The 25,167-nt window shown below is 40.0% G+C and overlaps 1 protein-coding gene across 3 annotated transcripts in view; it reads left to right on the top strand.

The window, feature by feature from the left end:
• Nucleotides 1-25,167, top strand: part of LOC103374164 (poliovirus receptor-related protein 2-like) — a 57,676-nt gene that overhangs the window by 5,232 nt on the left and 27,277 nt on the right. For 2 of the 3 annotated variants that reach the window (XR_521112.1, XR_521111.1), the window contains exons 2-8: nt 3,694-4,035; nt 4,160-4,462; nt 8,493-8,586; nt 16,599-16,759; nt 17,347-17,440; nt 17,554-17,662; nt 18,374-18,449. Coding sequence is in view for 1 of the 3 variants with exons in the window: in XM_008304204.1 (XP_008302426.1) it covers nt 3,694-4,035; nt 4,160-4,462; nt 8,493-8,586; nt 16,599-16,759; nt 17,347-17,440; nt 17,554-17,662; nt 18,374-18,394 (1,124 nt within the window). In the remaining 2 variants the exon portion in view is untranslated. Of the gene's footprint in view, nt 1-3,693; nt 4,036-4,159; nt 4,463-8,492; nt 8,587-16,598; nt 16,760-17,346; nt 17,441-17,553; nt 17,663-18,373; nt 20,285-25,167 lie in introns of those variants that run through there. The other variant, XM_008304204.1, reaches the window with a different exon arrangement.

Consider the following 25,167-nt stretch of genomic DNA (forward strand, 5'->3'; position numbering starts at 1 on the left):
GGGCAGGCCCAGCCCAAGAAGATATCTGGAACCTGGAACCGAAAACACTCAGTTCAGCTGGACATGAGATTCCTCTCTGTCCCTCTGAATTCCAGCGCTGCCTCACTTTGCCTGTGACTGAAATAAATAAATTATACAACTGAGAACTGAAGATTTCTCCGGCTTGTTCTTGGGCTTCCAACTAAAGAATCGGGTCTAACAGAGTCATTAGACCTGGATGACTGAGAATCTTCACAGACAAAAAGAGGAATGTGTCTGAAAACAAAAATTCTTCCAACTTTATGGGCAACAGTGTAGTTTGTTCTTTTTGTGACAAATACCCAAGTTTTACGCACTTGCATCGTAGCCGTCTGTACAGTATGAGCGTCTGTCTTGTTAGTGCTTTCACATAAATTTTTTATTTGTTCTCAGACAGTTTAAGTACCAGGACTGCAGCTGAGGCAATAAAACTTTCTCACACGGCGGAACAACACATCTACGCTACATTTTCATTTAGTATACAGCTGGATCGGGAGTCAGTTCCTCATAATTTGCTCGTGACAGTGATGCACCTGTTAACATTCTCATAGTTTGCCACGTTGTGAAGCTTTCCCTTCTGCTGTATTATATATTTAAGATCTTTGCATTTCTCTATTATCATTTTGTTTGGCCTTCTTTTGTAAGTCCATTTTCGCTATGGTTAATCTGTTGCTGACTCTGTCTCTTTCTATGAACATGCTCACGTCTCGGTGAACTTAAACTTTGGGTTAACTTACCGAGTTGACAAGCAGCTTCGTAGAACGCTCATCCTCACTGCTGTATATAGTTTCGGTAAAGCCAGACAGCAAGTGATTTGATTTCTATTTACTTACTAACCTTTTTGTAATTGTGTATATTTCTCTAAAGTTTGCTTATTGTACTCTAGCAAAACAATTACCTTCAGGATAAATAAAGTTGAGCTTATCTTATCTTGAAAGATACTAGAACTAGCTTTGTAGTACAAGCAACAGGCAACATTGCTCCATAGCCCAGTTCTTGCTCTCACATGCCCATTTCAGACACTTTTAGCAGTAGACAGCGTCAGTATTGGCAGTCTTACTGGCACATGGAGGGGCCGGCGTTCAACACGAGGATTGCAACCTGCTGTACTATCTGAGCAATGGCCGCCCCACAGTGTGTTCAGTAACTTGTGCTACAGTAGCTCCTGGAGCCCTTCAATGCTTGAAATGAAAGTCTCAAGTGGCATAGATTGATGTTTTTCATGACAGCTACAGAAAAAGAAAATGTAAGGTTTATATCTAATGATATTCTAATTATCACCTAACCGCTTTGTTTTCTCGCATACCGCTCATATGGTCGATAACTTTGTGACAATTGTGCGTCAGTACCTGGAAGTAAACCGTCTACTTCCTGTTAACATTTGTCGCTAGCTGATAGTTCCTCTCATTGTACTTTCAAACATCAGTTTTCAGTTTTTACTGTTTGATTTATTGTGTAAAATACACATTTTACTGATATTTACCCAGACAAAGAATCCCAGTGTTTCATAGTGAACAAAACATCTAGGCGCTGAATTAACAAAATACTTTACTGGACTTACCAGAAATGCATTGCGCTCATGAGAACTTTAAATATTTCACCCAAACAGTGAGTGATGTAGACAGTCACGTGTGGCTAAATTCAAATAGCACAAGAAAATGTTTACACGTTTTTGCTAAAATGTTGAAATGCTAAGTTGTTCCGCTCTAAAACACAATCATGGCCTGCTAGCTTTACTTCTCTTTGGTCGTGGTGTGCTATTTAAAGACTTCTCTTGTTTTTATTCTCCTTTTTCTTTTTTAAAACTCCATCAGTTTTAATCGTCCGTTTTGTTTTTAGCAACGGGCGCAGGCTCTCCGGAGAGTTGTGGCGGCAGAAACAAATGGCGCTTGACTGCAGATTTTACTTTCACAACCTATTTATTGAATGGACAGTTGAGAATGGCTTTTTAAAGGCTGATTGTAAAAATAATAAAATAAACAAAGTGATGAAATTAAATGAATAAAAATAAAAACAAAACAAAAAAATAATAACCATTTCTTGATGGGCCTGTAGAATCAGTGGCAAAGTTTCCACCCAGGCGAGAACAATACATTTTTCTGTTTTTTAATTTTTTTTTTAATAGAAGAGCTTTGTGGCTCTGTTGTACATTCTCCGAGAGGTGATCGCTGATGCTCAGCAGCTGACATGTGACATGACATTGTTTCTTTCAATTTCCTGCACCCTAATCATTTTACAATTGTTTCTTTATAAGCATTGACATGTAAAAATAAGAAAGGGAAAAAAAGGTTCATGGACACTTACTGTTATCAGTGTGGTAGAGCCTTCAGTGGAACCGGCTATTTCTGTCAACCCATTTATAGGGTCCCAGCCTGATAGCCTGCTTCCCTTTAGGTTCTTCTCCTCCACTCTAATCTCTCTCTCCTGCTCCTCCACTCAGCTCTCCTTCACTTTGTTCCATTGCTCCTCTCTGTCTAATGTTACTTGTCTTATATGATTACATAAAACAATAATGTTGGATCATTTATACTCCATCACCTCTGATTACAGTGTGATCACTATTTTTAACCTGACCATCATCATCATGTATGAGTCAGTAAAAGGCTAATGACACCTGACTAGCATCATCTCCATCAGGTGTCTTCCTCTTCTTAGAGAAATATTTGAACAAGCTCATCTGAAGATGCAGTTCCATCATAGCGTGCAGCTGTTAGCGTAATGCTATCAGTTAGTTTACTCACGTTAGCGACACTGAGTTGGCACCAGGCCCAGTTAACTTAAGATACCGATGTGTTGCGTAACGTTAGTTGGCCGTCAATATTTTGCAAATTTCTATTTAACTTGTAATATTTGTTCTGAGTTATCTTAAGCTAATAACGCTACGTTTTCTCCAACAAGTCGCTGCCCTGTTTTCCAAGACAAGCCTCCTCTGACTCTGTGACCTGGACCTCGCGAGTAATTAACGTCGTACTAACCCCCCAAAGAGTAGATACTGAGCAAGATAGTTATCTGTAGTTTACCTTAGTACTTACAAGTACCTGACCCAGTGCAGGACTCCGCTGTGAAAGTGGAGACATGCGGAGGTATATTTGCGATAATAAGAAAAAAAGGAATTTGAAGGAGCGGCGGCTAGGATTTAGGAATGGCAGCCCACCACTCCTAAATGAATTGGCGAGGTAGTGATAGCACAACATTGGTTAGAGTAAGTCCTTTACCTGAAATAAAAACTGAACCTATTGTGCAATGTCAGTAGGTGCCTTTTTATTGTACTTTTGGGGAAATGCATTTATAAATGGGGTGATTTCTTGGAGTGTCATTTAGTAATGCGATGAGATGCTTCCAGAACTGTCAGATTCAACAGAGTGGGTGGTTGTCGTTAATCAATCTCATCATACATCAGCTTTTCCATCATTTTTATTTCACCACAGAGCATCAGGTCTTAATGTCGGGGATAAAAAGAAAACCTGACAAGTTTGAGAAAGTTCGCTCTTTCAACCCAGAAACAATCTGTAGTGTTAGACACACATTCAACTAAAGGCATTACGATAGTTCTAATTAGGCACAAAGACAGTCAGCACAGTGGTTTGGTTGCCCGACTCTCTGCTCAGATTCCCTTGTATTCTTGATTCTGGAGATGTGATCTGAATGCCTGATAAAATTTCCTTTGCTTTACAGCTCTCCAGGTGATTGGTGGAAATGCAACCGTGGTTCAAGGAAGGGTTGCTGTCTTACCCTGCACACTTTTTGACACTGAAGAGACCCTCAGTCAGATTTCGTGGCAGAGAAGGACCAGAGAAAAAATCCGGACTGACAATTTCTATACTATCCAATCCTCAACTGGGCCACGCTATGTCAATGGAGACGATGATCGATTTAAATTCATTGGAAGTTTTAGAGGATGGAATGGAACTCTTCTTCTTTCCGATGTTCAACTGAAGGATGAAGGGACCTACACATGCATCTTCACGTTGTTCCCCAGTGGCAGTCACAAGACGGAGATACCTCTAACCGTACATGGTATAGTGGACTTTTGTATTTAAGGTGCTCTGGATGTTTGTGTGTGTGTGAAAGAGAGCGAGACAGTGCTGCTTCTACCTTCCTGCATGCATGTTGACTCTTTTGTGTACGGTGACTCTCCTAGTGCCTCCACTCACAAGCCTGGAGTACAATATTCCCACTGTGGGCAATGACGAGGTGTCCCTTGCTACCTGCACTGCTGCAGGCTCCAGGCCTCCTGCAGAGGTGAGGTGGATCACTGGTACTCTGGCAGAAGAACTGCGTACAACAACCAACTCTACCCAGCACAACAACGGTACGACTACGACCTTCAGCTCCCTGGTTGGAGTACCTACCACACGAATCAACAAGCAGTCGGTCCAGTGCGTCATCACCAGTGCAGCTTTGTCGAAAGAAGAAAGTCTGCCCTTCACCATTCAGGTCCACTGTAGGTATACATACACTTGCATACATCAATGGCTAATGTTTTATCATTTGTGTTTATTTGCATCATTGACAATTTAAGTCACTAACTTAATTGTATTATGAGCACATTGTCATTGAAGTGGTCTAACAAGAAACTAGACTTCTTTACGTGCTCTTGGCTCTGTTTAAAGACTTTAGAAAGTCCAACCTGGAGTCTAACAGGAGATTTTAGCCAATCACAGGCCTTTACACCGAGCAGCTGAGACCGTATAAATTAATAGTAATTTTGGCTTTTCTAAATTAAAAACCTACTGCAGTTGTAAGATTATACATTTTGTGTTGTTTGCTCTTGACTTAACAGCTGTAGTTGAGAAAGATTGTGGCGTGCTGATCTTACTGCTATCACTGCTTGGCTGTCCACTGGAAGGCAAAGGTCAAGTGACGAAAATGAAGAAGTCAAGACAAATTGTCTAGTCACATGAGAAACTGACAGAGCACAATGCTTTCTTAGTTCACTGATAAAGACCTTCTCTTGTGAGGCAGCACAGCAAGTCTTGCATTTACCATCAACAGCATGTTTTTGCAATTTGCAGCTTTTGTAGAAATTGAGACACTTTAACCCTTTTTTTAGAATGACATGCATTTGTGTTTGGTGGTGACTCTACTTGAGTAATGCTCTGAAACAATCTGAGAAAGCATGACACAGACAGTCCCCGAGATCACGAAACCCCAAACCTGCACTCCCGAATGGAGCAGATGAGCATAGTCACCTTGAAATGAAATGGAATTTAATGAAATTAGCCTATGTGTGGCAACAAGCGTGTTGCAAGCAGCACGACCTTCTAATGTGAGTGCACAGAATCAGCAGCATGCTGAATGCAAACAGATGAACATCTGCCAAAACGCTACTATATTGATTTGATACAAAGGAAGTATTCTATGTGAGATATGAGACCATGTGTGGATTCATGCAAGTAGGCAAGACCCTTACATGTGGTTGTGGGGGATCATGGTGAATGCTAAGAGATGAACATCTGGCAAAAAGCTGTTAGAGTGACTTAGTACCAAGGATATATACTATAATTGGAGAATGAATGAGGGACCTGACATGAAACCCGGCCCCAGTCCTATTTTGTGATGACAGATAATGTGTAATATTACATATTCCTGGCCTTCAAGCAGTATTTGATAGCATTCGGGCAGAGGAAATGTTCATATGCTGCAGAGGATGAGGGGAAGGAATAGGTATTATAGAGTAGAGGAGAGACCACGGCTTTAGCATGGGATGTGGAAGCGAGCAAACCAAGGCCTGGGCAGGGCCTTCCCAGAGTTGATGTTGACCAGACTCTCATCTCATCGCATCGAATAACCATTCCAGGTACCGAATCATAGAAGAGAGGGAACAGAAAGCACATGAGCGATAGCAACAGAGGTTGGAGCACCGATTGGTTTGGTGAAATGTTGGAAAGGCAGATTGCAGGAGAGATGCTGGGCTGATGTGACTGCGAAGTGCTGTCAATTATGTTTACTGATGCTTTGTAGTCACACAACACAGCAATTGTTTCCTCTGCCATTTATTTTCCTGCTGGAAGGACAATAGATCCTAACAGAGCGATAGGCTGGAGCTAGGAGGCAAGGATTGAAACTCCTTCGCCATACGTCTGTAAGCTGTAGTTATTAAAGAAGACCCCTAAAACCTGCTCAGGCAGCATCAGAAAAGAACCTTAAGGCGACCAATGATTCCAGTGGGCCATTATAAAAGAATGTTATGGAGTTTCAGTGCCTGGACAATGGTGCTCCACTGTGAATTGAATGTGAATCTTCATGTCAAGATATGATGACGTGCAACTTATCCACGGTTTAGATAGTTTTAGTAGTCTGGACATGAAAGAGCTGCCAGAGAGATTATTCATGTCACACGGTTTATGTGCCCTGACAAAGACCATATTTTTATACTTCATCGAATAGTGAGATGATGTAGCATCGGTGAAACTTCTCCAAATAGATATTATCCTGGAGCAGATACTTACATAGGCAGAGTGAATTAACGCTGCCTTGGTTATAAAGCGCACTAAGTTAGTGGCTGGACTTAGTGGCTGGACTTTACAGCAGTAAAGTCAAGGTTTTGCCTGACCGCTTCAACAGAGCTTCATTGACTGACTGGAATTTCCTCCTCCCTGACACAGCATTAATTTGCACAAGTACAAGGGAGGAGTCAAGGCCTCCTCTGCATGAGTTATTCAAGGTTGAGCTGCCCGCAAACACAAACTAAAGTGGCCAAGAGACAGACCTTCGCACGAAACTGCACATTTGTGCAAATCGAAAAATTGAGATAATCGAGATAATTCTGTGGAGTAACAGTTTGCATAGTCACTTCACAGAAACATTATCAGAAACAGTATCATTATCATGTTTAGCCAGCTGCAGTGTTTTGTGGTTTGGAGGGAAGGAGACTGCAGAGCACGTAGTCAACCCAGAAATGAATGGAGTCGCCTTGTGATTATTTGTATTATTAATATTGTCAGGAATGTTGTCTTGGCACCATTCGGGGGCTGAACGATATAGCCTATCTGAGTGTTGTTTCTGACCACATGTATGGCCGCAGTTTGCCTTCTTCTAATGGATCCATCTACTGTGATAGTGCACGATGTTGCAAAGAAAAAGTCGTCTCGAACTGCTTTCTCATTCACAGCAATGAGTTCTGTGTACTTGAGTGACCCCCACAGTCATCGGATTTAAATGCAATATGCTTTTGGACTGTGGTACAGCTGGGCATGTGCAGCTGAGTCTCCCATTTGTTCCCAACATCTTGAGGAATCCATGACACACAGAATTGAGACTGTTTTAGGGACAAAGGGAAGTCTGCAGTGCAATGATCCAATACAGTGCATAGTGACCGCATGCTTCTGGTCTTTCCGGACAGCTTGTGTTGTGTTTCTGGTGAAATTCCCCCTGCTAGCCCACACTTAACTTTTGTCACAGTTGTGGTATTCAAATGTACCAAGAGACTTTTTGAAACTGTCTGCAGTGGTTTCCTACTGGCCTGCTGTAGAGCAAATATGGTCACAGTGTCCGCTCTATATATAAACTGTTGAAAGACTCCTGCAACACTCTGACCTTGATTCACAATATTTATGTACCCGAGAAATGTACTGCTTTCTCTTGTTAGTCTCAGTGAACAACAATTTGAAAAAGTGGATAACGAATGGATGCGAATCAAACGTTTCTTCTTTTTTTTTTGCTTTCTTTTTACAAACAAACATGTTTATGGAGTAGTGAGAATCCCAAATTACAGAAAAAAATCAATAAAAGAATAATAAAATAAAAGTGGAAACAAAAAAAAAAAAGTCAAAAAATGTGGCAATATAAAGCAATATTAATCAAAAATGAATCCATAAAAGAAAAGGCTAATAAACGTACAGACTTGCGTCCTTAAGTATTGAGTAGACTTGGGACGCAAGTCCGTACTTGCGTACTATTCCTACTGCGCACATTTTTCTGCGCATATTTCCTTTGATTTTAAAGTGACATTATAAAAAAATTAAAAAATAAAAATGGAAAAAAAAATGTACATTTAAAATAAATATATAAAATTAAAAATTAAAAACAAAGAAAAATAAAATAAATCATTATTGTTTTATTTATTTGTCTTTATATTTCTACTTTTATTAGCCTTTTCGTTTATGAATTCATTTCTGATTAATATTTCTTTATATTGCCACATTCTTTATTTTTTATTTTATTTATTCTTATTTTTATTTCCACTTTTATTTTGTTATTCTTTTATTGATTTATTTTTGTAAATTGTCACTCTCACTACTCCATACATGTTATTCTAATCTGATTTGAAGATTTGAAGTGGGGGGAAAAGATACAACTGACTAAAATCACTGAATTTAATCCAAAACAAACTTGAAACTCATTCAAAAGGCTTTACTAAGGATGATTTTTTTCCAAATCCGAAGGGATAAGATACACATAGTATTTAGTTTGATTTTACCATCATTACGTCAATCACAGAAATAACACAGCGCCTTCCGTCTTTCTTGCAGTCCCACCTGCAGAAGTAGACATCGTGAAAACCTCCCACGGCTTGTTTGAATGCAAGACTGAAGCCAACCCACCGGCAAATTTTTCCTGGAAAAGGTACAGTAATTGGAATTGCATTTAACATACCAAACAAGATTTTGCAATTTTATTTTGTCATTTATCTTGAAACATTGGTTTGTCATCCCACAAGTACAGTTACGAAAGAGTTGTTCCATTTGTCAGATGAACTCAGACAGCATTTCTGTGGTTTGAACTTTGTGCGCTGAAATGCAATGTCATGTGCACTTTAGTTGCAGTGAATGAGTACTGACTAACACAAATATACACATCCCACAAAAAAAAAGAGTTGAAATGGTGCTGACAATTAAATAAATAAATAAATGAATGAAAGAACTTCAGAACACAAAAAGTGTGATAACTTGGCAAATGATCAACACACCGTTAAGGATGTCACGCAAGTAAATAAGTTGGCAATCAAATTGAAAGTAATGTCTTCAGACCCCTCGAGAGCTTGTGAACATGAATGTTTGTAGCTAAAACTCCTTTCACTTCGATTCATAAGTTGAATGACTGTACTGCTCAAAATCAGCTGAAATTGCAGTTTGTTTTAACTCCTTGTCACATATGCTAAAAGTATTTTTTGCTAAACGAAAATGCTAAAAGAACACAGAAAAGGGAAGAAAGTACCACTTCACTGCTCATGCTCTTATTCCAAAGTAATGAACTGTTCTTCCTGTAGTATTGGTACCTCATAATGGTTCACACTGTTGAATGTTTTTTTGGGCCAGGTGAGCGTAAATGGGGCCAAGAAATGTGATCAGTAGAAAAGAATGCATTGTTTGAGAGTTCAAACCCTGGAGGGACCCTTTTTTGTGATTAAAAACATTGTCAGCGTTGTCATTGTTGCTTTTTTCTTATAATATTCAACACAATAAAGGGCTGTATTGAATTTAGCTGTTACCGTCTTACACTTGAATAGTTTGCTGTAATGTTTTTCAGTGTCGCTGTTTGAAGTCAGCTTCATGTGTTATGTGATCTTCTGTGTTTTCTCAGGTTTCATAAACTTACATCAGGTGGTTTTTCATTTTCACATTTGGATTAATGTTTCACCTTTGCTCGTTTTAGTAGTCAAATTTATAATTTGGTTGTTCTCATTTGTATATTTTTCTGTCTACGGTTTGATAACGAAATTTCCAGACAGTAAAACAATGTGTCAAGAACTCATGCTCAGAACAGGTGGACACAGATGCTCAACACAGATGGGTTCAGACAGAAAGGCAGGTTTATTACCAGTCAGGGTTCAGTACGCACCAGGTCAGTCAGGCAGGCAGAGGTAACCAAAAACGAGAGGCGGAAGAGAGACAACCGGTTAGTGACTTCAAAATAAAGCAGGAAAAACAAGACATAAAATGTGCAGACATGAACAGGGACTTGACAGACATGACATAATGTCATCGCAGGGGCTGGGTGCTTACCATAGACAATGGATGGGAACTTGTCCAGCACTGACATTTAAAGGGCAGGCATATAAACACTGAGGGTGCTGACATTAGCTGTATTCTACTACACCAACTGAAAGTTTGGCGTTACATAAAGGCTACAGATAAAGCTGGTGTACTTAAACCACAGCAGAATGAAAATAGACCTTTTCAGTTCTTTATTCGACAAACTTCAGCAATAGATGTAAAATTCTCTGAGACTTCAGAAGTCCAGAGAAGACTAGAGAACAGAGAAACTGAGAACAACACATGAAACATCTCTGTCGTATTTATAGAATTAGTGCTGTGTACATCACAGTGAGTTTGAATGGGAGGCAGTGAGTTTAAAAATAAAGGTGCAAGTCCTCTCCAAACACAGCTGATTAATTGCTGTTTTCAGAAAGTCTTGTGTTGTAGTAAACATGGTAATAAATCCTGCCTTTCATGAGGTTTTATTGTTTTCCACTTTGGATGTTGCTACCACAAAACAATTTGGCTTAAGAGCAAAGTGGAAACTATGGATACGCCACCCCCTTTTTTATTGTTGCAGATTTAAACATGTCTGATAACAGTGTATGGTCTCTATCTAATTCAAATGTTCCATGGTTTCTGAACACACAAACAAATAACCCGTGTTAAAGCCCAGTGATACGTTTCTGAATATATAATAAGCGGATGCTCGCATGCTTTTATTTGATATGGTCGTCATGGAAATAGTGTGCTCAGTGACAGGCTGTGTAAATATGATAAGGGACGACCAGCATCATATGAATCCAATACAGGATATTCTACCCGCAGTTTTATAAACACATAGAAGTACTGGTCTATAACATGATGGGCAGAATTGTGTTGTTGCAGATTTGTGGAAAAAAAAGTAGTGCATAAAGAAGATAAGTAGTTACGGTAATAGTAATTTGGGAAGAACAGTCCAGTCCATTAATGTTAAATCCTGAATAAAAGGTGTTGTGTCGGATATGACGTTATTTTTAAGAGTTATCAAAGGATGGCCACTAAACAAACGACATTATTTGGCTTGGTGGCCCTGAGATTTGGCAAAATGACTTTGTTGTAAGGTTATTTTTAATATCATATAGTCCATGGTGAAAGTTAACAGTGTGAACCCCAAACCATCTCAATGGATTTAGAAGACAAGCTTTCTCATATTAAATCACAGAAATTACACCAATTATCAAGGCTACAAAAAATTAGAAAGAAATGTTGGATTTTCAACTTTCCAATGTGACATTAAATTAAAAAAATTAACCAGTTTGAAGCTTAAAATTGTGATATTTTTTTCAAGTCACTTTACATGTCGCACGTTACATCTAACCAAAAATAAACTGTTAGCAGTGACTTTTTTCCTCGACTGGATTGAACTGCAGGCTGAGTTTATAAAGAGCAGGTAGGTAAATCAAAACTAAGTAGTTAAAAGTCTATTGTATGTACAGCCACCATTTTTACAGTATTGTGGGTACTAGATAAATGTTTTTGGTTCTTTTTTTTTTTTTTAATTTTTAGAAAATAAATCAACTTTTTCTCATTACAAAACCAGTAACCGGGAAGATAAAGGAACACTCAGGAACGCTGGCAAGACACCACAAAACAAACTTTCAAAGAACATGAGGAGTGTGGTGAGTGAATATAGAGACAGGTGCACACTTGAGAGGGACAGGTGATAACACAAGTCGGTTAACAAAGACCGTTAAGACACCTGCAACAACATGAGCGTGAGTACAATACACTGATAATACCAAATAAAACAGGGAATAGCGAGAACATGATCTATGAGCGGAAGCTGGGCGTGACAATTATACCTTTGTTTTATTGCAGAAAAGACATTTTTGAGTTTGTGGTGTTTAGATGGAGGTGCAGGACTTTATATTGCAGTGAAAAATGAACCCACAGTCAATACTCACAGAACAGGAGCAAAAAAACGGAAACTGATTGGGATTCAAAGGGTTAATAGGAAGTTGTGAAAAAGGTACTTGTATTCTTTACCTTTGTAAAAGGTATCTAAATCAGTGTAAAAATGCCTACAAATAATTTGGTAAGTAAGTATATAAGGTATTCTTAGTCTAAATGGACAAGATTTTATGCAGTGTAGAAATATATATGTTTTGATGTAAAATCTCCTCTGGCTATGATGTCCACAATACAATGTTATGTTCATAAAATGCCTATCTAGCCCCCACACTGGACAACTTTTAATTCGCCGCCGCTAGAACAGCAACACAAAGGACTCCATCTCCACAGCACCTCATCCGCCCTCTCCCACCTGGACAACACCTACATCACAATGCTGTTCTTCGTCTTCAGCTCAGCATTCAACACCATCATCTCCTCCAAACTGGTTGCCAAACTCACTGAGCTTAGCATTGGCGGCTCACTCTGCCACTAGATATTGGACTAACCTGACCAACACACCAGTTTGTTAGATGAGCCGATCACACCTCCTCAACACTGATTCTGAACACTGGCATCCCACAGGGCTGCGTTTTGAGTCCTCTTCTCTACTTCCTGTTTATATACGGCTGCGTACCAGTACATGGTTCCAACCCCACTATCAAGTTTGTGGGTCTCACCAACAACAACAACAACGATGTGATGGCCTACAGGATTGCAGCATGGTGCGCCAACAACGTCTCAGGCTGGAGAACACTGCAGAGGGTGGTGAAAACAAGGTTCTCCGTACTCTATTTTATATCCACCTCTATATAATCATATTTTAGTGTCTTCATAGCCCATACTGTTAATTCGGTTTATGCTGAAACGTTCTGTATATACCATGTTGTAAATAATGCACTTTACTGCTGCTTTTGCACGTCTGGTTAGATGCTAGGCTGCAGTTTGTTGTCTTGTGCAATGACAATTAAATTAAATCTAATGTAATCCACTCTGATGTAGGCGTGGGGAATGCCAAGCTTCCTGGAATTACTAATATCAATATGTTACTGTGGCTTAAGTGGTTTTAAATCTACGTAATCCAGTTTTTGGATTACTTAAGACAGCAGAAACAAGTTGTGACAAAACTGACAAACTGAAACCTTTTAGATTATTAAAGGGAACTTGTTAGTAGTTGCACAAAACACATCCAACTGAAATAGAGCAACTATAGTACCGTACATACTGGACATATATCTGGCCTCTTGGTAATGCTTTTTAGATCTGTTTTGGTTTGTTAGCTAATGAATGCGCCACAGTAATAACCTGTTTATTGTTAATGTTTTTTTTGGATATTACTGTACGATATTCCCTTTTTTTTTTTACATTTATTTTCATGCTTTTTGAATTCCAATGTCTCAAACTATTTGAATGATCTTAATACAGTAAATAAAGTATTAACAATACCTAAATGTATAACTTTTGAAAAGTATGTTCATATACCCTCAAAGCTTAGTTGGAAACTCCTTCAAATTAGAATAGAACAGAATGCGTTTGTTGTCATCATACACAAAGCATGACAAATTAAAAGACAACTCCAGTGGTGCAAAATACAAGTATAAAATAAGACAAATAAAAATATATCAATAAATTTTAAAAAGGAACCAGTAGGAAATATATAGTCAGGAATGAGCATGATAACAGCCAAACAGCAGAATAAATATGTTGCACTGCTGAAAAAAGAACACTGAGGATATATGATAAATTTATATGCCTGTTGGGCTGCAAGGTGGCGCAGTTGGTAGCACTGTTGCCTCGCAGCAAGAAGGTCGCCGGTTCGCCGGGATCTTTCTGCATGGAGTTTGTATGTTCTCCCCGTGCAGCGTGGGGTTCTTTCCAGGTTTTCCGGCTTTCTCCCACACAGTCCAAAACATGTTGAGGTTAATTGGTAATTCTAAATTGTCCGTAGGTGTGAATGTGAGTGTGCTTGGTTGTCTGTCTCTAAGTGTAGCCCTGTGAAAGACTGGTGACCTGTCCAGGGTGTCCCCTGCCTTCACCCTAAGTCAGCTGGGATAGACTCCAGCCCCCCGCGACCCTCATGAGGATAAAGTGGTGTATAGATGATGGATGGATGGATGTTTTATTGAGTTCTCTGTACTTCTAGTCATGGTTGTGGTGTTTAGATGGAGGTGCAGGACTTTATATTGCAGTGAAAAATGAACCCACAGTCAATACTCACAGAACAGGAGCAAAAAAACGGAAACTNGTGTCCTATATCACTTTTTAATGGACACCCTGCAGCCAATCAGAATCGAGTATTCACCCAGACCATGGTATAAGATAAATATATATCCCTGTTGGGCTGCAAGGTGGCACAGTTGGTAGCACTGTTGCCTCGCAGCAAGAAGGTCGCCGGTTCGCCGGGATCTTTCTGCGTGGAGTTTGCATGTTCTCCCCGTGCAGCGTGGGGTTCTTTCCAGGTTCTCCGGCGTCCTCCCACACAGTCCAAAACATGTTGAGGTTAATTGGTATTTCTAAATTGTCCGTAGGTGTGAATGTGAGTGTGCTGTGTCTCTAAGTGTAGCCCTGTGATAGACTGGCGACCTGTCCAGGGTGTCCCCTGCCTTCACCCTAAGTCAGCTGTGATAGGCTCCAGCCCCCCCCATCGAGTCTCGATGTGGGGACCTGGATGGATCTGTACCTCTTTCCTGAGGGCAACAGTAAGAACAGGCTGTGCCCGGAGTGTGAACCATCAAAGGTGATGCTTTTGGACCTGCGCAGACATCTGGTGTTATAGATGTCCGACATAGAGGACAGTTGTACTCCTATGACGCTCTGTGCTGACTTCCTGACTCTCTCCAGAGCCTTCTTGTCAGCCTGAGAGCAGCTCCTGTACCACACTAAGATGTTGTAGGTGAGGATGCTCTCCACAGAACACCTGTAGAATGACAACAGCAGTTCCTGGGACAGGTTGACCTTTCTCAGCAACCTTAAAAAGTACAGATGCTGCTGTGCCATTTTCACAAGGGCATTGGTGTCAGTGCCCCATGTCCTGAGAAATGTGGGTTCCCAGGAACTTGAAGTCACTGACTCTCTCTACAGTGTCCCCTCAGATGAGAAGTGTGAGGGGGGTCCTCCCTCTTCCACCTGAAGTCCAGCACCAACTCCTTTGTTTTTGAGGAGTTAAGTGCCAGGTTTTTGAGGGAGCACCAGGTAGTGAGATTCAGGACATCCTCTCTGTAGGCCGTCTCATCATTGTTGTGAATCAGCCCAACCACAGTAGTGTCATCTGCAAATTTGACAAAGATGTTACTGTTGTGGGTTGGTGCACAGTCACAGGTGTACAAGGTGTACATCATGGGACTGAGCACACAGCCCTGAGGGGTCTCAGTGCTCACTGTCAGCACAGAGGAGTGGTGGGACCCTATCCTGACTGACTGCAGACGGTTGGTGAGAAAGTCTCAGTTGGCTCTATATGCAAATTACAACATCAATGCAGCGTGTCATAGAGGCGATCCGCCTGTGGCACTGCTGAGGTGTTGCTGAAGCTAAGGTTGCCTTGAAAGCCACCTTCAGTTTGTCTGTATTTTTGGGTTGGGTGTTTCTTGTCTTTTTGTTGACAATACCTCATATGCGTTTCTTTGGGATTCAGGTTATGCACCTTGGCTGACCAATCAAGCACAGTAATATCAGGGTCAGATTTTGGTAGCAGTTTTGACACCATGGGCAGGTGCTATGTCCTGCTGGCATCTCCATGCATCTTGTCAGCAGATGGAAGCATGAAGTGCTCCAAAGTCTCCTGGTAAACGGCTGCATTGACTTGATAAAACACCGTGGACCAACACCAGCAGATGACATGACACCCAAAATCATCAGAGACTGCAGAAACTTCACACTGGACTTTAAACACCTTAGATTCTGTGCCTCTCCATTCTTTTCAAGCTGTGCCATATGTTGGCAAAGAAAATGAATGTTAAATCTCTCTGCTCTCCACCAGCACCAGAGCTCCATCTGCTAGTGGAAATAATGCCTTCTAATTATCGGCTTTAACTGCTAAATGCACCATGTGGCGGTGGTGTGGATGTCCGCTCGAGGGCTGTTTCCAGGTGAAATTTCAGCTTTAGCTGTTAAACACGTATTACATGAGAAGTGCATTAGGTCATTTCAAACATTTATAATTACAGGACAACTTGACAAACTCTTTGTGCTGATGAAGATCATGTGACAGGAGTGGAACCGTTTTCGCAGCTGTTAATTTCAAGGGTTAAGATTCTGCTTTTAACTTTAGGAGTTTTACTGTGTGAGGATTTTCAGGAAGACAAGGAATAAATTGTGACGTGTTTTGGTTCCGTGTTTTTTTGCATTCTGGCATAGTTAAAGGACAAAAATGATAACATTTCTGTCCATTTAAATTTAAAGATACAACCCCAGCTAATTAGCTTAGCATAACAACTGGAAACAGTTAGCCTGGCCAAATAAATATCTTAACACTTGGATTATTGTGCAGACTACAGAAATGAGATTTGTAATGTTTATAAGAAAGCTGTACAAATTCTTATTGGTTCATTTTGTTTCATTTAAGGAATACAATATTTTATTCATTGTTAAGAGTTATTAATTGAAACTCATTTGGCTTTTGGTACAACTCTACAGTTTGTAAGGTTTTTCCACCTCATTGTTATGCTGTATTTTTTATTTTTAAATTTTTTTTATGTGTTTTTAATGCTGAGCCTTGTTTGTCTCTTCCAGATCTGGTCAGTCTTTGTCTCAGTCTTCTGTCAGAGCAGACGGTGCAAATCTACACTTCTTGAAACTGACCTCTGATCTGAGTGACTTCTATGAGTGTCAAGCATCGAACCAATATGGAAGAAAAGAGCAAAAGCTTTATTTTGAAGTTGTTGTGACACAAGGTTTGTTTCTGTTTTGTATTTTTGGATATGAGCTTTTTATGTTGTTTGATGAAAAAAAACAACAACAACAACAAAAAAAAAACTCATAACATCTACTTTACAGTAAAAACGCTTCATGTTTTTGACCAGACATGTCCGACTGAAACACTCCAGACCAACAACATTCCTGGTCTGCAACTAGGAGCTTAAAGGTTGGCTGGTTTGCTTTATTGCCAACACAACAAGTAAAGTAAAGGCTGACTGGAAATCCTGAATGCAGTGCAAGACTGAACTCAGCACATTCCTGCTTGTAGAAACTCCCTTTCCAGGTTATATTAAGTTAATGGTAGCACAAGACAGTTTCTCAGGAAATGTTTGGCAAAAGACACATAGTGTTGGATGTTGTAGTCTGTATAATATAAAAATAAATGCCATGAAAGACACAAAAAATAAACAAAATTACAGTAAATGACTGCACACACCGGCACGCTATTTTGTCCAGTTAAACTGAGGTAGAAGACAGAACCTTTGTTAATTAATGATAACCGTGGTGTCAGTATTTCGACTGATTGTATTCTTTTTTTTTTCTTGTGTCTTTGTTTTCACAGGATCCTTCACTGCTGTTTTGGTCCTCTTTATTTTGTTGCTTCTCCTGAATGTTGCTGCAGTGGGGCTCCTATTTAAATATGGGCATTTACAAAGGTACCAATTACAATAGTTCTGCATGCCGTTAAACATAATACACGATCAGTATATAGGGATATACTGCAATACAATACAAATGTAAGTCTGTTTATTGGTGTTTCACTATACAGAATAATGGGTGGCATACGTGACAGTCCGCAGCGCCAAGCACCTACCACCTCACATGAACCACCTCCGACAGACCAAGAACCGACAGAACAAGCACCGCTAGAAGTACCGGTAGGGAAAACATCTGTAACTGGGAATTTGTTAAAAGGCATTAAAGATATGTTGTTTCTCGCAGAGTGAAATCTATGTGCCTTACAATCTTTCTTTATATTAAAAACTTAGCTGAATATAATTTTATTTCTCAGGTATATTATGCTATTTTAGATGTGTTATGTTTTTGTACCTGTAATTCCAGTATATTTATGTAGTTGTACAGCACATTTTGTTGTGTCTTTGCGCTGACAACAGCAATGCTTTTTGGGTGGTCTGTGCCCTTTTTGTGGCATGTCTTTTGTGTTCTATCAGAAGGAGCCTTTTTGGCCACACACGTGAACACATAGGAGGAATTTTGCTGTTGTTTTCTCTTATTTTTTTTGCTTCTCTCAACAAACTTAGAATCTTCAGTACCTTAGATTCTTTACATTAAGTGAGTGTCAACTGCCAACTCAAATTAATCTACAGCCTGACTGGTTGATGGAGGTATACAAGCACCAGGTGGTCGTTCTAGTTATATCTGATTCTTTTGGCACAGCTGGTAACTTAAACAGTAAATGTCATCTTTTTTGCCACAGTGTTGTGTGTTTAGTTATACAGCAATATTTTTTTTTTGTTGCTGTTTTTTTTTTTTTTTTTAAAGCACATTTTCGTCTTAAAATGTTCATTCCAAATTCTGCAGATTCATTTGAAATGAAAACTTTCTGACCAATGCTTTGACTTTTTCAGCAAGAGGATTCTCGAATGTGAGAGCTGTTGAGGCAACAGGGCAGACGGCAGTTGGGACTCAACGGAACGGACGCAGGTGCTGTGAGTCCGTTCAAACGCCTGGCCTCATTTCTTTTGTGGCTTCTGTCTGGCAGTTGATATGTGTAATACATGCCTGGCTGCTTGATGCAACTCTCACCAAATACGAAAGCAAAACCTTGTACTAAAACAGTGATAAATGAAGACTGCAGAAGTATCAAACCAAACTGGAAGCGCATATCTCAACTGAAGAGGAAAGTTTGTCCATATCTGTCACCTGTGGTTTCCCCTTCTGGTTCCTTTTAACATCAACAGATTTAACGGCAGCCCTACACACAGCTTAAACTGCAGTAGATTGGGAAGAACACAAGAGACAAAATACTGTCAACGTTGGTCTTTTGAAAGGAGTAATAATTGTCACATCAAATGTCAAACACCAAAACACACATGCATACACTGTGTTAATGCTTTTACTGTAAATCAGCATATACATACAACATGTGTTCTGATTTCCTGTAACTGCATGCTTATTAGTACGGACCCCATGAAGGACAACGGCGGGATTTTTTGAAGTTCATAAGTTTACAGTGTTTTACGTATAAGTTCCAAGTTTTCAGTTTCCTTGTAATATTTTTTTTTTTTTTTTAACAAGGATCCATGGGAACAGTGTTTGACATTTGATGGGCCCCTTTCAAAAGACCCACAGTGACAGTATTTTGTCACTATTTGTGAGTACAGCTGGGTCGTTCTACCTCAATTCACCGTTTTTTTCTTTTTAAAAGTTCACACCTGTCCTTCTTCAATTTGACTGATTTCACCGGAGTCCTGAAATTGTGCAGGCGTATTGATATGTAAACATGGTCCTTAGTGGTGTGATCTTGCTTTGTTAGAATAATACAAACCAGTTACAGTTGTGCTCATAAGTGTACATACCCTGGCAGAATTTGTGGGTTTCTTTTGGGATTTTTCAGAGAATATGAATGATAAGAGAAAAACTTTTCTTTCACTCATGGTTCGTGTTTGGATGAAGCCATTTATGGTCAAACAACTGTGTTTACTCTTTTTAAATCATAATGACAACAGTAACTCCCCAAATGACCCTGATCAAAAGTTTACATACCCCCGTTCTTAATACCGTGTGTAACATCAATGACAGCTTGAAATCTTTTGTGCTAGTTGTGGATGAGGCTCTTTGTTTTCTCAGATGGTGAAGCCACCCTTTCTTCTTGGCAAAAAGCCTCCAGTTCCTGTAAATTCCTGGGCTGTCTTGCATAAACTGCATATTGAGGTCAGGAGACTGGGCTGGCCACTCCAGAACCTTCACTTTATTCTGCTGGAGCCAGTGACAGGTCGACTTGGCCTTGTGTTTTGGATTGTTGTCATGTTGGAACGTCCAAGTACGTCCCATGCGCAGCTTCCAGGCTGATGAGTACAAATTTTCCTGCAGTATTTTCTGATCACATTCTGCATTCATCTTGCCATCAATTTTGTGGGGTTTTCTTTGCATCCTGAACAATCTTCCTGGCAGCTGTGGCTGAAATTGCTGTTGATCTACCTGACCGTGGTTTGGTTTCAACAGAGTCCCTAATTTTTCACTTCTTAATTATAGTTTGAACACTGCTGATTGGCATTCTCAATTCCTTGGATATCTATTTATATCCCTTTCCTGTTTTATACACTTCAATTACCTTTTTCCACAGATCCTTTGACGGTTATTTTTGCTTTCCCCATGACTCAGAGTCCAGAAACATCACTTCTGTTGGCATTATGATTTTAAAAGAGTAAACACAGTTGTTTGACAATAAATGACTTCGCCCATCCACTAACCATGAGTGAAAGACAAGTTTTTGTCTTACCATTCACATTCTATTAAAAATGGCCAAAAAAATCACAAATTCTGCCAGAGTATGTAAACTTATGAGCACAACTATATATGTTTTTGCTGTATATGTATATATTTTGTCAAAATATATCAACATTTCTGTGTCCTCCATTATTCCACCAACCATAAAACAGTTTTTAAAAAAAAAGGTTTTCTTAATAATAACCAAAATAACTTGAGTTCTTACATCAATAGCTATGACATTATACTGCCACAAACAGTGCTTTTAAGCATTCCATTTTTCTTTTCTGTCTGTTTTCGTCACATGATACACACAGGAGTTAGTACTAAATTGCACAACCATTGTTTTTGATGACTACAGTCATGTGTCTCGTCATGCTCTCCATCAGCTTCTGACCACCATTGTTCTGCTGTCACAGCAGGCCATTTGTGTTGCACAAATTTGCTTTGTGCCCTGTGTGACTTCAGACCAGCTTCAAGAAGTCGGTTTCCAACTGTCCTTGCTGAACAAGTCAGGTCAGACGATGATTCCTGACACAGAAACGGATGAGTGCATGGTCATCTCATGGAGTAGAACGACTTTTCTTGCCGTGACCAGCGAGCATTTTGGTAGTACCATGTTCGGCTTGTTTTTTCTTAGTGTAATGAGCAGCTGTCTTGGAGATCTTCAGTTTTTTTGCTACCTGTCTTTCATTTCCAGCAGTGCCAGGATTGCTGCCTTTGTCTTGTTGGTATTTAGATTTAGATGGTTCAGCTCACATCAGCTGACAAAGTTTGGACCTTCCAGTACTCCTGTTGGTTTCCCTCTGATACACATCCAGCCAGGGCAGTACCATTCGCAGTGTTGTTTATGAAGTCCAATGTGTACTCCAAATGTGTCAAACTCAAGGCCTGCGGGCCAAATTTGGCTTCATTTTATGTGGCGCGCGAGAGATGTGTGTTTCCTAATCTGATAAATTAATAGGATTTACCTGATATAATATAACGTAATATAATGTTATAATTTATGTTATAATAGCACAGCAATGTGCCTACACAGGGCTCCAGACTGCAATCAAAATGGTCTCATATGTGAGAGTTTCAGTTAGAGTTTCATGTGGTCATATTGGTGTGAGTGACTCATCAGGCTGATCTGGTTCTTTCCGTTGGCACAGGTAGCGGCTGCACTTGTTATTGATGTTGGAAGCAGCCATATTTCTTCCACATTGACTCAGTCTCTCTCTGCCTGACGGGAAAACAGTCAGTTTCACTGCTAGTGTGTTCCAATGATAAAACGATATATAGCCGATTGTGTTAAAACACACACACACCGCACACACACAGCGAAGTGAGGGAGGGAGAGGTCCGATACACCTGATGATAGAAGGGTTCAGGTACAGGCAGACAGATCTCGACTGAGTCAGTTAGGAAGAAAAAGTAGCCCCACATTCAATCTGGAAGGTTCAAATTTCAACAGCAATCACAATTTTGACGACATAAACATGATGGCCAGTGATGACCAACGAAGAAAGTTGGTAACACCAGTGCAACCATTGGAAAAGTTAGTCTGGAGCCCTGCTATATATATCTTACTTATTGGTAAAGGCACGCACAATATTTGTACATAGAATAAATTAATTAATTATTATTATTAATCAAATGCAGGGCAATTATTTAACAATATGTGAAGGAGCTGTTACATTTGTGAAGTCTTACAATTACAACTGGCCCTTTAAGGGCAAACATAATGCTTATGTGGCCCAGGATGAAAATTAGTTTGACACCTCCGGTTTACACGGTGAAGAGAAAGGGATCGAGCACCATCCCATATGAAGCCTCCATGCTGCAGACCACCTCATCAGACACCCAGCCGTGGAGGCTCACATACTGTGTAAATGCACTGGAAAAATAAAAAAACAAACCAAACATGACCCTCACAGTGCTTCCTGTTCTCTCCAGGTGACCTGTGCATTTTTTCAGGCCCAAAGGGTTCAATACACTCCTCTCCCTGGTCTTAATGAGGTGCCAAGTTAGGGAGACAGGTTTGAAGTGGTTGGGCTCCCAGGGGTGTGTAGTCTTTTGGAACTGGAACCACACAGGAAGTTTTCCACAGGACCTGGGGCCTCATGTACAAAGACTTGCGTGGATTTCATATTGAAACGTGGCGTACGCTTCAATCCAGAAAGCTGCGTACGCACAAAAAAATCCAGATGAATGAAAGTGAGCGTACGCCTAAATCCAAGCACATTTCCTTTGTACATCTCACTAAGCGTGGAATTGACTGCACATGTTGGAGTACCAGACTTCTCCCTCTCCACGCCCCCCATATGCAAATTAGTATAAACTGGGCCAACAGGTGGGATTCCCCTCTGCATGATCAGATAACATTAACCAGGATGAACTCACCCCATTTGAGCGGAGAGTCGCCGCTATTGTTCGTGACACTGCTGTCACAGGGGTGGTGGGAGCACACGTGGGTCACTCATATCGCCCCCATGGTAAAGATATATTGTGTGACTCACAAATTCATTCATGAACGGGTCATACAATAATCTGCTCACAGCCAAACAAGATAAAGGTTCATGCGTAATCATGCCAGGATATCAAAGAGGAAATCAAAGACTTTGTCTCATGTGTCGTTACTCAGTTTATTATGTTCCAACAGACAATGAGGCAGGAGAAGACTGTGAGATGCAGTCCCAGCCTCATGTCAGACCTGGGGGATTTCTACAGCCTCCTCAGCGTCATCCGATCCTCCGGTCCGCCGCAACAGCCGGCTGCTGATGCCCACACATGCTTGAAGCGTGCCAGGGGGGATTAATGTTAGGAGAATTAAATGATATACTCACCAAGAAGCCACCTATCCCTCACCGTCCCAGCTTGTAGCCTCTTCCAAGGACAAGCCAAAAAAATATCTTAAAAAAAAAAAAAGAAAAGAAAAGTGCGTACGCCAAGTTTTTGTGAATACACACCCTTTGTACATGAGGCCCCAGAAGTCTCCTCAGGCTGAGGCTCAGATTGAAGATGTGCAGAAACACCTCACAGAGTTGGTGTGCACAGTCCTTTCACAGTCTGGAGCTAACACCATCTGATCCTGTGGCCTTCCTCACCTTGATCTTCTTTAGCTCCCTCCTCACCAGGGTGCAGGAGCAGGGTTGGTGGAGGAGGGAGTGAAGCCTGAATCAAATCTCTTGAAAAATACATGTAGATTCAGGTCATTTGCTGTCGTTTCCTTTCCCGGTATTTTGCTCCAGCTCTGCAGCCCCTTTACCGCCTCCTTATTTTTTTAATTTTATTTTTATTCAACAAAAGCTGTTCCCGTGTCTAAACAAAAGAGCTGTAGTTGAATATTACGAGTTCACTGCCTCTGCTCGCCATATAAATGGATATTTCTGGATGCTGATGTCATACAATTTGGGTGTGTATTTTGTGAACATCCGTCATGAGGCAGAATGGCTTTAGCAGCGAAAGTTCTAAGAACATGTTCTGTTGGTGATAAACTCAGTTGTGGTGAGTCTTGCCCCAACCAGGAATGTTTCACTTGATATTACATGCATCGAATAAATGTCGTTGAACATGTTCAATTGAATATTGATGGCTTAAGGTACCACTTTTCATAACAATATCTGAAGCACTATGATTTGGAAAACCGTGATTTTATGGTGAAAAATAACGGTTTTATGGTTGGTGGAATAATGGAGTAGACAGAAGCAGATTTTTGACAAATTTTCACCGTCGTATAACTGGTTTGTATTATTCTAACAAAGCAAGGTTGCACCATTGAAGACCATATGTACATATCAATAAGCCTGCACAATTTCAGGACTCTAGTCATATCAGTCAAATTGAAGATGGACATGTGTGAACTTCTTTTCAAAAATTTGGGAACTTGAGGTACAACGACTCAGCTATACTCACAACCAGTGACAAAATACTGTCAATGTGGGTATTTTGAAAGGAGTAATAAGTGCCACATCAAATGTCCTTTCTTTTTGCAGAGCATTTTACAAAACTACAACTATAACCACAACAATCACTGACTGTTTCTATGGATCCATGTAAAACAAATGTTAACACAAGGAAACGGAAAACTCCGCATTCATACATAAAACACTGTGAACTTAAAAGCATCATCCCATGATGCCATAAGCGATGCTGCAGTCTGTCTCAGTTAACCTTTGCTAGAATATAACAACATAGAAGAGAGAGCTTAGGTACTGGACCTATATACTATAGGTTCATTTGAGAAAACATGGAAAAATGAAGGATTTTTCTTCCATTCATCCTGCTACCTAGCCTAAACTGTGCCTTAAGCTGGAGCAACATGCTCTGAGAAAGTGTAGCTTGGACAGTCACGTTTCTTCAATCTGTTACCTTAATTACTGTATTTATTCATCTTCATGTATTGGTCAGTAATTTCTACATGAGAAAACTTGAGAATGTGGAATGAAACTCTGTCAATATTGTAGTGGCACAATTTTAACACATTACACGTCAACAGTATTCACACACTATAGTTTAAAATATATATATATATATGTGCCCACTACAGTCAACTACTCTCTTTTTCCTTTTGCAACCCACCCTTGCCCAATGGAGAAAAATAAAAGTTGCATAAACTACTAATACTAAAAACATAAACAAACACATAAAACATATACTGATTTAGCATATTTTGCATTTTTGAGATTTTGAAAATTCACCCCCTCTGCCTTACATCGTCTTTTTCCAGACCTAAAATATTCAATTCTTATTTGCACATTTGGAAAGTTGACAATAATTCCTTGTTATTGCATTCGAAAGGAGTTTCACATTTTTCAGGTTCTTTGAAAAGTTTGCATGTTAATAATGTGTTAGCACATGTTAACAACTTGTTAGTGCATATTAATAATGTGTTAGCACATGTTAACAACTTGCTAGTGAATGTTAATAATGTGTTAGCACATGTTAATAA

This window comes from Stegastes partitus, unplaced genomic scaffold, assembly GCF_000690725.1.
Source record: "Stegastes partitus isolate 25-593 unplaced genomic scaffold, Stegastes_partitus-1.0.2 Scaffold2162, whole genome shotgun sequence".
Lineage (NCBI taxonomy): Eukaryota > Metazoa > Chordata > Actinopteri > Pomacentridae > Stegastes > Stegastes partitus.